General features: G+C 39.1%; 1 protein-coding gene across 2 annotated transcripts in view; it reads right to left on the bottom strand.

Annotated features, from left to right (window-relative positions):
- The window catches only part of LOC126458078 (non-structural maintenance of chromosomes element 3 homolog), a 67,787-nt gene that overhangs the window by 45,890 nt on the left and 3,020 nt on the right, over positions 1–18,877 (bottom strand). For both annotated transcript variants that reach the window (XM_050094894.1, XM_050094893.1), the window contains exons 2-3: positions 13,304–13,493; positions 1,425–1,522 (exon numbers count right to left, since the gene is read on the bottom strand). In XM_050094894.1, the coding sequence (XP_049950851.1) occupies positions 1,425–1,522; positions 13,304–13,493 (288 nt within the window). The remainder of the gene's footprint in view (positions 1–1,424; positions 1,523–13,303; positions 13,494–18,877) is intronic.

Below are 18,877 nucleotides of genomic sequence, written 5' to 3' on the forward strand. Positions count from 1 at the left end.
AACAACAATAAAAATGTCAATATGGATAAGGAACAGTGATACTAAGAGTGAATTTCACCATCAACACTACTCATAGAACTCATGTAGGAGGACACAAAGTGGATATAAGTGTAAACATTCTAGTGCTTATGTTGTAGTCAACTTCTAAACAGGAATTATGATGGCCAAATTCAACCAAGGAGGGAAGAATGTGATGAATCAAATGGAAGAATGCAGTACTTCTTTCTCTTCTGCATAATCAGCTTCCAGACAGCAATATTTATACCTCTAGGGACCAGCCAGTCATTGTGGGGCAACTGGGCTATGTTATGACACCCACCCCATGTTGGACAATGACATGAAGAGGACAAAGTACCTAAGATGATGCTGCCAACACCATCACTGAGCCTTGAACCTCTGACTGCTACTTGACTGATCAAGCTCTTGGCAACCCTGCCCTCAGCCACCACTGCAGGTCCACATGCTGAGATCCAGCCATTTCCCATCCTCCGGAGCTCGAAATAAGGTCCTCCCAACTCTGCACTTCTGGAGCAATAAAGGGCATTTATAGCTACAGACTGCCTTCTTCTGCTGCACTCGCCTCCATCTCTAGTAGAGAATCACTCGCTCATTCCAAGTCATCCCGACACCCCCTATCGCAGAAAACTTGAAAGAATCAGTTTCGTGATGTGCAGGATGACATGCAAAACATAGTGCACTGGGTATCCAGGAACTCCTGTACTAAGTACACAGCTAGCAAACAGGCACTATAATGGTAATAGGCAAAAGAGAGAAGGGTGTGGCCTGAGCAAAGAAGAAAATAAAGAATGGAAGACAAGAATGAGCAAGAAATCAACCTGCCCAGATAGTTAAGTGCATTAAGGCACATGCTTATGGGATGGAGGGTATGCTGGCTCCAGATCAAATTTGCCTTGTGGATTGATGGGCTTGTGTGGCATGGTGGTTTTTAGGCCGTTTTCGACATCCACTTAGGTAAATATCAGTGTGGTAGTCGGTTTCTGTATCAGTTGCACAATGCACAAACACTTCCAAAACAATGTCACATCTGACAATGTAATAGAGCCTATATCAGATGTAGACAGGAGGAGAAGCTGGTAGAAGCTTTCAAATGCTTTTGCATGTGATGATCTCATAGTAATAATAGACTATATCACATATGGTTATCTGTGAAACTGGGGAAGTACCACACAAGCACTGATCTGGACTTGGCTGGATACAGGAATGAATGGGATAGCCCCCCCCCCCCCCCCCCAAATGGAGACAATCAGACAGCAGTTAAAGGAAAATCCAGTTACACAGGAGTAGTGGGACAGTATAGTAGCAAGAGAATTATGAAGTTTGGAGAAGGAATCAAGGCACAAGGAACAAGACACTCTAGACGACTCAAAATTACCTACACAAATTAAATTATGAAAGATACTCACCTGAGACACAAATTTATTAACATCCCCAAATCTTTCGTGTATGAAGTTGCTTCCTTTTTTAATTAAGCCTAGTCTTATAAGAAATTCCCACAGCACATCTGGAAAAATGTTAAAAAGGTAGAAATAAGCAGTGAGAAAATCTGACAGTAACTACTATTATGTAACACCTCAATACAACACTTTAATCAACACAAAACTTTATGTTACAGTTTTAATCCAACTGTTCATCGATAACAAATGAATACATATTTTAAGGCTACAATGGCAAGGAGAACATTTCTCAGTCTAGTAAAAACATAGTATACATTATACAATGACAAAATTCAAGTGTGAATTTTCTTTTTTCTTTAAAAAACCAACGTTCTCAGATTTAATATACTCACTGAACTACTAAGGTAACAGCAATGCCTCGATTTCTAATGTATACAACCCGCAGCATTAGACTTGTATTCACTCCATTTCTGATCTCTATTCGGGACACTGGATGATTTCCGATTGATTATATAATGGTAAGACATACATTTCTAAAGCAGATATTAATCTGTAAGACATTCCCAAGGATAAATGTGGACTCTGACAATAATTTATTGATTACGAATTGCCGATTAACATTGAAGAAATTGCAAGAAATAAGAAATTAAGGAGATGGGACTTGGATAAACTGAAGGGACCAGAGGTTGTTGGACGTTTCAGGAGGAGCACCAGACAACACTGGACTTAAACAGGGGAAAGGAACACAGTAGAAAATGAACGGGTAGCTCTGAGAGATGAAACAAGGACGGCAGCAGAGGATCACATAATTAAAAAGTCAAGGCCTAGTAGAAATCCTTGAGTAGCTCATGAGGTATTGAATTTAATTGACAAAAGGAGAGAACAAAAAATGCAGCACACAAAGGACACGATGTCTACAAATTAAGATTGACAGAAAGTGCAAAATGGCTAAGCAGGAATGGTTAGAGAACAAATGCAAGGCTGTAGAAGCATGCATGACTAGGGGAAAAATAGATGCTGCCTACAGGAAAATTAATTTGTTTTTTGGAGAAAAGAGAAGCAACTACACGAAGATGGCAAGCCAACTCAATGTAAAGAAGGGAAATCTGAAAGGTGGAAAGAATATACAGAGGGTGTACATAAGGGAAACGAATTTGAGGGAAGTATTATAGCAAGAGCAGTTCAGTACATGACAGTTGTAAATACTACAAAACCATCAATTTAATGAGTCAACATTGCAATATACAGACACAAATTATTTACAAAAGAATGGAAAAACTTATAGAGTGACCTTGGGTAGGTGTCAAACCAGCCTTCAGATTGAAGACCATACCACCACCACCACCACCACCACCACCACCACCACCACCACCACCACCACTTACTTTTACTTTCATCACTCTTTGCATTCTGCATGCAAGTAAACCATTTACAATTGTAATGCAAAAGTATGTGATGGCTCTGAATGCACATAACTATTTACATCTATGCTTTAAAAGCTGTTATTTGCTGTAAATCTTCAATCTGCATTTTTCAAGTTATTGCACCATTCAGACATGAATGTCAAAACACTAGCAGTTTTCCTCCAGAAACAAAGTAATGGTATTCAAGCACTCACCTCAGGCTTAAACTGTATGAGTAAGAAAATGCTGACCTTATCTGTTCTAATTCAGTCAGGTTTTGTCATCACAGGTGATGCTTTTTGAATAATTTACTTTTTATTCACTCAGCCAAAAATTTGCAAAATCAATCACTAACATTCAATCGGAAAAAAGCATCAACTTGGCAAATATTGCAATTACCAACTAAATTTCATAACCAAATACATACAACTAGAGAAGGAGAGTAAATTTTTGTATACATTTGCTCTACACAACATATTGGCTACGACACTCCACAGACTAGCTATTCCCAGTACGGGGTTAAACCAAACTAGGTTCTAAGACACCTACAGGATTAATGGTTATTTGTCTAGTGCAACAAATTGATTGCATGTGGGTTTTTACAAAGTTTTCTGCACTCACTTAGAGGAAGCTTGATGTAGTGCTTCCACTTTCCACTCACACATACTTACCTACACAATACATAATGAAAAATCCCGGATAGAATAACAACAACATTATGAAAAGGATAGACTGCTACTAATCTGATGAGGAGACACTGAGTCACAACAGGCATAAAACTGCTATACATTTGGGCTTTTGCCCAAAAGGCCTTCTTTTACAGTAGAAAAAACACACGCCACATGGGGTAGCCACACGGTCTGAGGCGCCTTGTCATGGTCCACCAGTGTGGAATTAAGCCAAATAGCAAATATGGACAAAATACCTCTGACATTTGGGTGCCGAGTAACAGAACTGTAGCCATGAAAGGTGCTAAATCTTTAACTATAAAAACAAGTGGACATGAAAAAATCCACTATACTATTGTGCTTTCATGTTGTGCTGATGGTACTGAACTTAATCCAATGATCATTTTAAAGTGCAAAACAATGCCAAAATCTTCTGAAACACTGCCAGGTGTTTTTGTTCATATATGTGACAAGGATTTGATGGACGAGGCTGGAATGAAATTATGAATAAAAGAGTGTGGGATAGAAGGAGAAGTGCTTTATTGAAGAAGAATTCTCTTCTTGTGCTAAACCAGTTTAGTAGTCACTTGAAAAATTCTGTGAAAGAGAAATTGAGACAGGGAAATACAGAGCTTACTGTTATTCCGATAAATAAACCATTTTAAGTGTATAGTAGAAAGGAATGTAAGAAACAGATGATGGATGAAACTCAACATAAATTTACGCCAAAGGGAGCTTTAAAACTACCTACAATCAACAACCGGTCTAGAGTGAAAGAAGACATTATTGTTAAATCTTTCAAGTAGTGTAGCAGAAGTAACACTCTCAATGGCGCTGAAGACCATCTTATATATGAAAGGACAACAATGACGAAGAAGAAGAAGAAGAAGAAGAAGAAGAAAATTCAGATGACAATTTTCAGGGATTTTAAAGGTCAGTTCGGTGTTACAAACTAAGATTTTTTTAAGGCTGGCTTTGTGATCTAATAATAAAAACTGTAAAAGTGTTAATTTTTTTTAAACTGCTTAAAAACTGAGGGGCATCTTCTGCACCCACATCTACATGGATACTCTGTGAATCACACTTAAGTACCTGGCAGATGGTTCACTGAACCACCTTCACAATAATTCTCTACTATTCCACTCCAGAACAGCACGCGGAAGAAACACACACCTACGTCTTTCCGTGTGAGCTCCGATTTCCCTTATTATATTGTAAACATCGTTTCTTCCTATGTAGGTCAGTGACAAAATATTTTTGCATTTGGATGAGAAAGTTGTTGACTGAAATTTCATGAGAAGATTCCACCAGAATGGTGTCTATCCCAAATCCTGTATCATGTTTGTGATTCTCTCTCCCCTATTTTGCGACAATACAAAACATGCTGCTCTTCATTGTCTTTCTCGATGTACTCTGTTAATACTGCCTGGTAAGGATCCCAGATCACACAGCAGTACTCCTAAAGAGGACAGACAAGTGTAGTGTAAGCAGTCTCTTTTGTAAATTGTTACATTTTCTGTGTGTTCTGCCAATAACACACAGTCTTTAGTTTGCCTTCTCCACATCATTTTCTACGAGTTCTTTCCAATTGAAATTGTTCGTAATTGTAATTCTTAGGTATTTAGTTGAATTTTCAGCCTTAGATTAGACTGGTTTATCACGTACCCGAAGTTTAATGGATTCCTTTTAGCACTCATGTGGATGACCTCGCACTTTTCATTATTTAGGGTAAATGGCCAATTTTTGTACCATTCAGATATCTTTTCTAAATCTTTTAGCAATTTGTTTTGCTCTTCTGATGGATTTACTAGGTGATAAATGACAGCATCACAACAAAAAACCCTAAGACGGCTGCTCAGATTGTCTCCTAAATCGTTTATATAGAAAAGGAACAACAGAGGACCTATAACACTACCTTGGAGAACACCAGAAATCACTTCTGTTTTACTTGATGACTTTCCATCAGTTACTACAAACTGTGACCTCTCTGACAGGAAGTCACAAATCTAGTTACATAACTGAGAGGATATTCCGTAAGCACGCAATTTCACTATATGCCACTTGTGTGGTACAGTGTCGAAAAGCCTTTTGGAAATCTAGAAATACAGAATCAATTTTAAATCACTTGTCAATAACACTGTGTACAGAGCTAGTTGTGTTTCAGAAGAACGATGTTTTCTAAATCAGTGTTGACTATGTGTCAATAGACCATTCTCTTCGGGTAATTCATAATGTTTGAACACAATATATGTTTAAAAATCCTGCTGCATATCGACATTAATGATATGGGCCTGTAATTTAGTGGATTACATCTACTACCTTTCTTGAATACTGGTGTGACCTCTGCAACTTTCCAATCTCTGGCTACGGGTCTTTCCACTGTATAGTCCATAGCATCTTATAGTCTGTAAAATACACCTTGTATGTTGAGTATTTAGTGACAAAATGAGTAATGAACCAAATACTGGCAAAACTGAAACAGCAGCAACTATATTCACCTAAGTGAGTCATGAATTCTGGATCATATATTTGCATCTGCTAAGTACTGCTAATCATGGCAGAAAGCCCAGCTACCTTTATAATAATCTAACTCAGTTCAGACAAAAACAGAGCTGCTTACCTAAGAAATGACATCCACACACAATCTGGTATCTGTGTTCATAGAAAGTGCCCAACAAGGATCAAGCAAAATTAGAGACTGATCTCTTCACAGAAGTCCTGATGGGCAGACCAAGGAACTTCAAACCTAGGGTAATTAAAAAAACTGTAAACTCTTTTGGACCACTAAAGCGGGATGATCTTGTGGACTGCAAATTTCAAATGAACTTCCAGTGTACTACATCCTGTCACTAAAGGAATAAAATGAAATTATATTCCCTGTACCTCTTTCTTTTTTCTGGCAATATCGCCACTATTACAAGGCTTGTACGCAATACAAGATACTATCAGATTGGTCACCAAACGTAAGTTAAGCTGTGTTAATCCATTTCTTCCCAGTGTTGTGCACACTCAACACTAAGCTAAACTTAGCAAAATGCAGTCAAAATGAACTTATTGCACAAAACTCATCACGCATATGTTAAATGGCATTCACAAGTTCTCTGTCTATCGTTTTTTTTTATATTACACAATTAGTCTGGCACGTCACGAAAAAAATTAATTACTGGAAACTTCGTGTTGCGTGTACATAGCACGGGGAAGAAATGGATTAATAAACTAACTACCACCATGAGTAGCTAGGCGAAACCCTGGTCTCCTATGCTGTATTATATGAATGTTTGCATGCCAGTATACAACTGAAAACACCAGCTGACCCCACAAGTAATTGAAGGTAAGCACAGAACACACACACTTACTTAATAAATGCACAACAGTAGTGAATTTGTATAGCTATGTACTCAAACAACTAATTCTAGATAATTACTTTTCAAATCCTATCCAAAAGTTACATACAGTGTTTACTTTCAGCTTATAGCCAAAACCGGCAATATGACGATGTTTCCTCATTTCTGTAATCTCCAAAAGACTTATTACTGAAATGTTTAACTAAGCTTTTAGCAAACTCTGCATTTACTACTGAAAACAGAAAATGCCTTATTATCATATCTTCCACGAAAAATTCACTATTGTAAAAGTACTATGCGTCATCTTCAACAGTCATCTGCTTTCCAGAACAGTGTCCAATGACCTACCTCTTGGTACAATGAAACTCACTCATGCAAAAGAACTGGGTACTTATTATTAATGGACTGAGACAGTGAGTATTCAAACACTGGTGATTGGTGATTGATATGAGAAAGACTAACAATAGGTGTCGGCAAGATGGTGGCCTGCTTGCATGTAACTACTCAGTGTAATAACAGGAGTGACTTGGGGTGAGCAAACTAATTGGTAGAAATACGGCAAATAGTAGCTGTATTGTTCTCAAAACTGTGCAGATAGATCACACAGACCACCATGAAATAACATCTTCCAGCAAGTCAATAAACCATTTGTACAGCAGGAGAAAATACATAAGGTTGAATATATATTGCAATATTACTCGATCCTATAAATCAACTTCCAGTAAATAAAAGATGAGATCAGCGATCTCAGAGGGGAAGGGTACTACTTCATATTATAATTCACTTCAAGTTCTGTACACAGAATGACTGCAAAATAATTATGCAAATATTTTGATCCCATAGTTGAAATGACTTGTAAATCATCCAATCTACAAACTAACAAGGCAAGTAATGGTAAAGATCTCACCCAAAGTCTCAACACTGCAGGACTCCAAATCATGACGTGGCAATCAAGCAGAACACAGATTGTCAAAGGCAAGAAACAGAAACAGATCATTTAAAATGGCCTTTCCAGTTATTCAGATGGCCGCTAGATGGTGCTACTGAAGTATGACATTGCTGTTGTATTAAAATTTGACATTTGTTATTGTTGAAATGAAGCAGCTCAAAACTGGCCAAGTAGTTTGTTAACAATGCATGATTAAAGGAGCAGTGTTGCAGGAAAAAAAAAAAAGGAGTGGAAGTTTCACTTGCAGGTTTTTATTGGGTTATTTTTTAGATTTTCGTGAAAGGTCTAACTAATAACAACGACTTTAATCTCTTCATTCAATTTTTGGTAAACAATCATCTTTAGAAAAGACAGTTTATGATCGGTTTTCACAATTTTGTCTAGGTCGTGCTTCCATCAGCAATGACTTTCATGAAGGTCGACGAAAGTCTATTGTTGTTCCAAAAAATGCTGCTACCGTGCACAATGTGAGTGAAGAGAATTGGTATGTTACTTACAAGCATATCAAAAACACTCCATTTTGCATTAACATTCAGCTGTGTGGGAAAAATAAACACACATCCGCACTGGCCCCAGACTGAATCCAGCAGGCAGGTTAACGAAGATGGTAACTGCGCCAGTCAACCTGAATGTGGTTTTAGGAGGCTTCCGACATACCACTATATGAATACCTTGCTGGTACTCTAGTTCCACGTCACCTACATGATTCTTAGACATTTAGAAAAACTTTCGCTCACTGTCATATGAATATACAGTTGAGATACACATGTTCCAAACCCGGAAGAGGGAGGGGGGCTTGGAGGGTAACAGTGTGGCAACAGATAGGGCATCTGACCACCCATTTAACTAAGCATGCCAAATTCATTAATAACCATGCCGACCCTGCACTGATCCGGGACTAAGGCACAAGCAAATGAAAAAGACTGAGCTGTGAAAAAGATATGTTCCCAGTAGATTCCACATAATTTGATCAAAGCACAAAAACATGCACGAGTCAATTGCATACGGATATGCTCAAAAATTTCAATCATGGAAATGCAAAATTCATATTTACAACACTGTAACTGTTTGATATATTCATACAAGCTGGAAACTACACAGCAATTGACAGTCTGGGCATTTCAAGACGGACAGAAGCCAACAAAAGTGGTTCATTCACAAAATACTTTCAAGAAAATTAGCATTCATTTCATTGTTTACTCTGGACATGCCACAACCATTGCATCAGAGGACTGAAGAACAGTTAATGTTAAATGCTGTATAACAATTTGTTTGCCATGAATTATCAATTGATCACGGAAAACTATCAAAACTGTCAAATCATTCTACATAGTGACAACACAAGTTGTCACAGAGTATGTCAAACAATGATTGCCTGACAGAGAAAAACATTGAATAATTTTGATTTATTGGCAAACAATTTCATTTAGTTCCCTTACAACAAACACACAATGTATAGTGATTTTCATCACCTCAAGAAGCTGTTGAACCTTTCTACAACCAATCTAAATAAAAAAGTTCTAACAAGAGAGCTCAGACCTGGTTTATCAAACACATGCAAAACTGTGTTTGTTTTTTTCTTTTCCTTCACTGTTTTTGGGAGAAAAAAAAAAGGCTCATACTGATGCAGGGAATCCATATGTTGCAGCACCAGAAAAGTTATGATTGGATTACCGACCACAACTCACATTCACAAATACCTGTCACATGACTGTTTAACCAACACTGGAAGGGCATTTTCGTTGATGTTACAAGACCAGATTACTCAATCGTCCAGATTATTGCCATAATTTTTCCTTCTTTCACAGGTAGCCCTGCCTTTGATGGCATAAGTGATGCACGTGACCGGACTGGAGTAGGTGGTGGTGAGAGGATGTATGGGACAGGTCTTGCAGTGGGTCTATTACAGTCTGTGCCATCTGGATCCTTCCCACCAATACCAGCTTTTCTGAGATGTACAGGCGGGGAACTCTCCTTGCAATATATCCTATGTTTCTGAACCCTCTTTGCCTCAATTGTTCTTATCCACCTACTCCCTTGCGTATTCCCATCCCAGCACTACACAGCCACTCACAATCTTTTTACTTCCCTCCTTTTCCATTACCCCTGCCCCACATCTAACCTCCAGGCTGCACCCAGCTGCTCTACCCTCTCTCCACTTCATCTCTGAATGCTTCCACAAGCAGCACTTTACCGTTCCCCACCCCCACCTTCTATCCCTCCCCCCACCTGCCCCAGTCTCCTCCTTAAGTTCATTACCTGGATGTGTGTGTGTGTGTGTGTGTGTGTGTGTGTGTGTGTGTGTGTGTTTTTTTACTATTTCCGATGAAAGCCTCGTTGGCCAAACGCTTACATTCTGACAGTCTTTTCGTTGTGCCTCTCCGCAACTCAGCATCTCCGCTATATGGTGAGTAGCAACTATTCTTTTCATAATGTTCCCATATTCCATCCTGGACTTTCCATTGCTTGAGGTATCGAATTTAACTGATGAAAGGAGAAGATACAAAATGCATAAAATGAAGTAGACAAAAGGGAATACAAATGTCTAAAAAATGAGACTGACAGGAAGTGCACAATGGCTATGCAAGAATCTAGAGAAGAAATGTAAAGATTTAGAAGCATACTTCACTAGGGAATAGATAGAGACTGCCTACAGTGAAACTAAAGAGGCCTTTGGAGAAAAGATAAGCAGCTGCATTAAAATCCAGTGTTAAGATTGAAAACCAGTCCTAAGCTAGGAAGGGAAAGATGGAAGGTGGAAGGAGAACATGAAGGGTCTATTCGTGGGAGATGTACTTGAAGGCAATATTATACACTGAGATGACAAAAGTCATGGGATAGTGTACACACATATGCAGATGGTGGTAGTATCACGAACATAAGGTATAAAAGAGCAGTGCATTAGCAGTGCTGTCGTTTGTACTGAGGTTATTCATGTGAAGAGGTTTTAGGGTTGATTATGGCTGTATGGGGGGAATTAACAAACTCTGAACACAGAATGGTAGTTGGAGCACAGGACATTCCATTTCGGAAATTGTTGGGGAATCCAGTATTCTGAGATCCAAGTACCAAGAATACCAAATTTCAGTCTTACTTCTTACCACAGACAATGCAGTAGCTGATGGCCTTCACTTAACTGAGAGCAGCAGTATTTATGTACAGTTGTCGGTGCTGACAGACAAGCAATACTGTTTGAAACAATGCTGAAATCAATGTGGAACGTATAACAAACATATCTCTTAGGATAGTGCATCGAAATTTAGCATTAATGAGCTGTGGCAGCAGACAACTGAAGCGAGTACCTTTGTTAACAGCAAGACATCACCTACAGCGCCTCTCCTGAGCTCATGACCATAACGGTTGGAGCATAGACAACTGGATAACCATGGCCTGGTCAGATGAGTCCCAATTTCAGTTGGTAAGAGCTGATGGTAGGGTTTGAGTGTGATGCAGACTGCATAAAGCCATGAACCCAAGTTGTCGACAAGGCACTGTGCAAGCTGGTGGTGACTCCATAAAGGTGTGGGCTGTGTTTACATGGAATGGACTGTGTGCTCTGGTCCAATTGAACCAATCATTGACTGAAAATGGTTATGTTTAACTAATGGCGACCATTTGCAGCCATTCATGAACTTCAGGTTCCCAAACGACGATAGAATTTTTATGATGTCAATGCGCCACGTCATGGGCCAAAACTGTTCATGGTTGGTTTGAAAAACATTATGGACAATTCAAGTGAATTCACATCATAAAGGAAGACCAAGTGATGAACACAGTAAGCAGATCCAAAAAGATGTAAGTTGCAGAAGTTATTCGGAGATGATGAGGCTTGCACAGGATAGAGTAGCATTGAGAGCTGTATAAAACCAGTCTTCGTACTGAACAACAATTGTTTAACCAGAGATAGTAACATCAAAGACTTCAGACAAGTTTCATTGTTACAGCATTAATTTTATCATTATCAATGCCACTGACTTACTCGTGCTTCTAGGAAGAAAGACATTATCACCACAATCTTACCATCCACATTTCTGAAAGTCAGGCATCAAGTCTAATGCCAATATTACTATCAGTATATCATTAAGCATCTCTTTACATAAGGGTTGCTCATTCATCGCATTACTTTAACAAGTGCACTAAGATGCAGGTATTGTTTCAAATTTTCAAACACAATATAAGAAACTGGGCCTACTGTTCCATCATGCAGCGGCTTGGGTGGGTGGAGGATGGGTTGGTGAGAGGATGGGTGGGCGGGTGTACTGTTTCAAAGAACAGAGAGCAAGCAACTTGTTTGTTCCATTGAAATAAAATATATTTGGTGCACGACAGTTACTTTTTATTAAAATAAATATTCACTTTGAACAAGTATTCTGGAACTGTAATTTGGAGAGAGGATAAATGGTACAATCTACAAGCAATATGGCTGTTTCAAAAGGACCCACTGTAAATGGATTTTATTTGAGTTATGATGCATGACTTTTTCTATATAATTCAAAGAACGCGTCAAATGCGTGTACTTTACGATCTGTTTGTCCTACTTCTTTTCCATATTGGTGAACAACAGAACTCTCCACACAGTTTTCAAACAAATATTAAAGAACAAGGCTGAGAGATTAACATTGTGCCTCTAATACACATTTAACAGAAAATTCTCACACATACAGGTACCAAATCTATACAAGTACACTAGTTAAATAATGTCAACATTTGGTTTCATCCGTGCATGGCAGTTTATTCTCTGAAGTCAACAACAAACATGTTTTACTAACACCATTCACCCATGTTAGTCACAGCAATTGTAGCTCACACTTGTATCAGTTGTTGATGCTACTCTAAATAGCAAATATATGTGATGGAATACACAAAGATGTTCTACTCATTGGAAAAATTAAAATTTCTCACAAAAAATGTAGACTAGCAAAGTGTTCCTCAAATCCCTGAAGTTAACTTTTCCTGCTTTCCATGATAGGACCAAATTACCTCAGCTTCTGTGATCTGATTGCTTCATAACAGACAATGTACATTTTACAAGCAACTGAGAGGTGCAACAGGGAATGGTAATGTAGCTTTGTGTTTCGTTGTGTTGTGAGATTAGTAGACTTACGTCAAGCAGAACAATGGTTGTATACCATAATTTTCAACTGAAGATCTCTTAAAAATATGTTATAGATATTTTCCCCCCAGGAAGGACCCTCATTTCCACTCACATCATATGATCTATTCAGTTCACTGGAGATCCCAGATTTTGATGTTCTAAGAACACAGCAACAAGTTAAGAATAAGTTTATATTATATCTATATTGCACATACAACACCATACATTTTAAATTAGTCAGTAACAGATATCTACTTGTTGAGCATAGCACCTCACAAGTAGCCCACATCTTAGGAAGTTAATTAGGAGCAAAAATTGCTAGTTGCTTTACATCACATTATACAAGTTAACTGTAAGCAGCACACAGTTACTGACAAAGGCATAAAGAAAATGAGAAAATCTGAAAATAATTAAAAATCTAAAACTTACCTTCTTTAACTACACCTCCCTTCATGAATACAAAGGAAAGGACAATCATAAGCAGTATTTGTTGAGACTTCATAGAATCTGATACAAATCTGCTTGAACTTGGTATATCTTTGTACCTAAACTGGTTTATTAGTATGTAAGATTTGTTTCCAGCTGATGTACCAACTTCAGCAACATCAATGCCATAGTCCTGTAAAAGTTTACAGCATATATTTCTCTAGGTGGCATAGAAAATCATGTAAATAACACAATATATTAAAACATATTTATAAGACAGATGAGAACCATGTTCAACATTAGTAGTTTCATACAATTTGTCTCTTTATATCTGCATATTCTAGTTTAGTTGTATATTCTAGATTAGTTGTTGCCACATTTTAGTTTCATATTTCATACACATCACCAAGACAATGAGTGAACCTCACTTTGTAATTGTCATTTCAAAATTTCAGCAAAATCTATCTGTGCCAACATTCATATATAAATAACTTAAATCACAAGGTAAATTCAGACACATTTTATATCACCACAGAGAAAGTTTTCAGTTTTTTATACATATTCTCCATAAAGGGATCAATTTCAGAAATCATTGCCAACTTATTTTTCCATTTTAAAATAAATTTTCTCAGATGTTCCCTGTAGAATGGGCTAAACCTAACAAACTTTGCAATCAAGATACCAAAAATTTAAGGATTTAAATGGCTTTCAGAGGCTCACTGAATTGTGCTATGTGAGGCTGACAGTTTCTTGACCATTTTGTAACTGCCATAATTTTCAACAGACTGGGTTTAGTAATTCCACAGCGAAGTTACTCGTTATGAATTCTACTACGCTACAGCATTTTTTGTGGGTGCTCTAGCAGTTACAGTGGAACGTCGCATTGCGAGCATAATTCATTCTAGAATCTATGCAAAAGTATTTACTCACATAAATTAACCTAAAACATGATAATGTGTTCCAGGCAGAAAAAGTACTAAAAGTTTAACCTTTTTCATGTCATTTATTCAAAGAAAATTATACATAGAGTATTATGTACTTTATATATTAAAAAAAGATGCTGTGACTTGCCAAACGGGAAAGCACTGGTAGATAGACACAACAAAAACACACACACACACAAATATCAAGCTTTCGCAACCCACGGAAGGAAAGAGGGAAGGAGAGAGAAAGACGAAAGGATGTGGGTTTTAAGGGAGCGGAAAGACTTACCTTAGGGGGAAAAAGGGACAAGTATACACTCGCACACACACACACACACACGCGCGCGCGCGCGAGTGTATACCTGTTCCTTTTTCTCCCTAAGGTAAGATCGCTAAGCCCCAGACTGCAGTACGTACTAAATACACTATTCATTTGCCACTACCGACACTGAAAGGTGTTCATATAGTTGAACATTTCCCCTCCAACCATCCACAAACGGCTGATGACGTCACATTAAGTCATCGTCACCCGTTATGCAAAACATCACTCATTAAGTGAGTCACTTTTTTACAATTTGTTTTGCTCATTATGCGAAGTGCGCATTATGGGAAGTGCTCGTTAACCAAGGTTCCACTGTTTTAGTATATTTTGCAATAATTCATCATTTATTGCACAAAAGCATATATTTATAACAATAATAGCCCGCTCGGTTAGGCGTGCAGCCTAATGCACTGCTTTACCTGGTGTATTAGTGTCAAGGTCTGGTGTGCCAGCCAGTCTGTGGATGGTTTTTAAGGCAGTTTTCCATCTGCCTTGGCAAATGTGGGCTGGCTCCCCTTATTCTGCCTCAGTTACACTATGTCGGCGATTGCTGCGCAAACACTTTCTCCACATATGCATACTCTACCATACAAACATTGGGGTTACACTCATTGGGTGAGAGACGTTCCCAGGGGAGGGGGAGGGGGTTCCACTGGGGGCCGAACCGCACAATAACCCTAGGTTTGGTGTGGGACGGCGGTGAGGTGAGTTGATTGCTGTAGCCTGTTGTGGGGTTGTGAACCACTGAGGGCTACGGCAGGGACGAAGCCTCTCCATCATTTCTAGGTCCCCAGTTCCATACAATACAATACAATCATAATAATAGCTGGAGTCCACCCAAGATCCATCTTAAAGACATTTATTTATCACAGTAACTTCACAAAATATATATACAGGGTGGTTCATTGATAGTGACCGGGCCAAATATCTCACAAAATAAGCATCAAATGAAAAAACTACAAAGAATGAAACTAGTCTAGTTTGAAGGGAGAAACCAGATGGCGCTATGGTTGGCCCCCTAGATGGTGCTGCCATAGGTCAAACTGATATCAACTGCTTTTTTTAAAATAGGAACCCCCATTTTTTATTAGATATTCGTGTAGTACGTAAAGAAATATGAATGTTTTAGTTGGACCACTTTTTTCGCTTCGTGATAGATGGGGCCGTAATAGTCAAAAACGTATAAGTATGTGGTATCACATAACATTCCGCCAGTGGGGACGGTATTTGCTTCGCGATACATTACCCATGTTAAAATGGTCCGTTTACCAACTGCAGAAAAGGTCGATATCGTGTTGATGTATGGCTATTGTGATCAAAACGCCCAACGGGCGTGTGCTATGTATGCTGCTCGGTATCCTGGACGACATCATCCAAGTGTTCGGAACGTTCGCTGGAGAGTTACATTGTTTAAGGAAACAGGAAGTGTTCAGCCATATGTGAAAAGTCAACCACAACCTGCAACAAATGATGATGCCCCAGTAGGTGTTTTAGCTGCTGTTGCGGTTAATCCGCACATCAGTAGCAGACAAATTGAGTGAGAATAGGGAATCTCAAAAACGCCGGTGTTGAGAATTCTACATCAACATCAACTGCACCCATACCATAGTTCTATGCACCAGGAACTGCATGGCGACGACTTTAAACGTCGTGTACAGTTCTGCCACTGGGCACAAGAGAAATTATGGGATAATGAAGGGATTTTTTGCACGCATTCCATTTAGCGACGAAGCGTCATTCACCAACAGCAGTAACGTAAATCGGCATAATATGCACTATTGGGCAACAGAAAATCCACAATGGCTGCGACAAGTGGAACATCAGCGACCTTGGCAGGTTAATGTATGGTGCGGCATCATGGGAGGAAAGATAATTGGCCCCCATTTTATTGATGGCAATCTAAATGGTGCAATGTATGCTGATTTCCTACGTAATGTTCTACCGATGTTTCACTGCATGACAGAATGGCGATTTACTTCCAACATGATGGATCTGACATCTCCGGATTTCTTTCCGTGGGGAAAGTTGAAGGATATTTGCTATCGTGATACACCGACAATGCCTGACAACATGTGTCAGCGCATTGTCAATGAATGTGCGAACATTACGGAAGGCGAACTACTCGCTGTTGAGAGGAATGTCGTTACATGTATTGCTAAATGCATTGAGGTTGATGGGCATCATTTTGGGCATTTATTGCATTAATGTGGTATTTACAGGTAATCACGTTGTAACAGCACGCGTTCTCAGAAATAAGTTCACAAAGGTACATGTATCACATTGGAACGACCAAAATAAAATGTTTAAACGTACCTATGTTCTGTATTTTAATGTTAAAAATCTACCTGTTACCAACTGTTCGTCTAAAATTGTGGGCCATATGTTTGTGATGATTACAGCGCCATCTATCACAATGCGAAAACCTGGTCCAACTAAAACATTCATATTTCTTTAAGTACTACACGAATATGTAATAAAAAATGGGGGTTCCTATTTTTTTAAAACGCAGTTGATATCCGTTTGACATATGGTAGTGCCACCTAGCAGGCCAACCACAGCGCCATCTGGTTCCCCCCTTCAAGCTAGACAAGTTTCGTTCTTTGCAGTTTTTTCGTATGACGCTTATATCATGAGATATTTGGCCCGGTCACGATCAATGGACCACCCTGTGTGTGTGTGTGTGTGTGTGTGTGTGTGTTTAAAATTTGTTATTAATAAGCCATCCAAATTCAAAAGCAACAGCAAAGTGCATGGAGAACGGCTGATCCTCACCATTCTAGGTTAAATCTAACCGGCGCAGAAATGGGTGAATTATGCTGCCACAAAAGTCTCTCGTCTAATAGATAGCCAACCAGCATTTAAAAACAAAAGAATTTCTGAATGGTGAATCCTTCTTTTCTTTCTTTTGGAGACCCTCTCAATAAGGTTACCAAACAGATTGAAAATACAACTGTCAAAGATATGCAAACAATTGTTGTGTGTAATATATACATGGTCCAGTCACATTAATGTGACTATCACCTCTGTTCCACATCAACATGCAATAACACTCACAGATGGCAGCAATAGGAGTGGGGTGTACAAATTGTGTAAAGGGGGTCACGGAAAACAGTACTATTGTTGTTGTAATGTGGAAATGGAGTGATTTATCTGATGTCCAAAAGGGCATGATTGTTGAATTACGGCCATGGGTGGAAGCATGTCCAAAACAGCTAAGTTTGTAAACTGTTAACAGGCTACCATAGTTGAAGCATACAGTGTATGGCAGAATGGTGCTATCCAAAATCAGCACCAAGGCAACTGTGGGACACCATGGGTCATAGATGAAACGGATGAACGATTGCTGTGGAGATGTGTACAGGCGAATGGATGTGCAGCTGTTGAGCAATTACTACCCACATGAACCAGGGATCTACCAACAGTGTTCCTTCAACGACCACTCAGTGAACCTTGCTGCATATGGGCCTCTACAGCAGGCACCAAGTTCATGCACCCATGCTAGCTCTTGTCCGTCGGTGATGAAGACTGGAATTTGCATGTAGGTACCACAACTGGACATCAACTGAGTGGCAACAGGCGGCTTTTTCAGATGCATCCGATGGACAGATGACTGTAAGCGTGTGCAGCATGAAACTTCCAAATGCAAACATCCAGGTCAGAGGAGGGAACATTACAGTCTGGGGAATAGTATTGTGGTATTCCCTTGGTGGTCTCACCATTCTGGAAGGAACTAAGGATCAACACAAATATGCATCTATCCTTGAGGACTACATCCACCCATACATGCAGTATGCTTTCCTTCCACACTATGGCATCTACCAGGAGGACAATGCAACATGTCACACAGCTCACAGTGTACATGTGTGGTTCTAAGAGTATCTGGATGCATTTACCATACTCCCCTGTCCACCAGATTTAAACCCAAGAGAATCTATGACACCACCTTGATTGGGCTATATGTACTATGGATCCTCAACCAAGAAACCTAGTTCATATGGCCATGGCACTCAGCATTGTTCCACATCCCTGTGCATACCTTTGAGAACCTCACTGACACTCTTCCTGTACATCTCGTGATGGTCCGCACTGCAAAAAATGTTTATTCTGGCTTCGAGCAGGTGGTCACATTAAAGTGAGTGGACAGTATAACAGACTTTAGTTACCGGCAACATGAAATTGGTCAAATTAACACTCATTACATGGAGGACACATTGAACAGCATTGAAAGTAGACGGTTGGATATTATTATGCTACTGGGCAAAGTCCTTTTTAAATGTAGAAACACATTCATACACCCACAACTCGCACACATATAGTCACTGTTGTTTCTGA

Source organism: Schistocerca serialis, chromosome 2 (assembly GCF_023864345.2).
Source record: "Schistocerca serialis cubense isolate TAMUIC-IGC-003099 chromosome 2, iqSchSeri2.2, whole genome shotgun sequence".
Lineage (NCBI taxonomy): Eukaryota > Metazoa > Arthropoda > Insecta > Orthoptera > Acrididae > Schistocerca > Schistocerca serialis.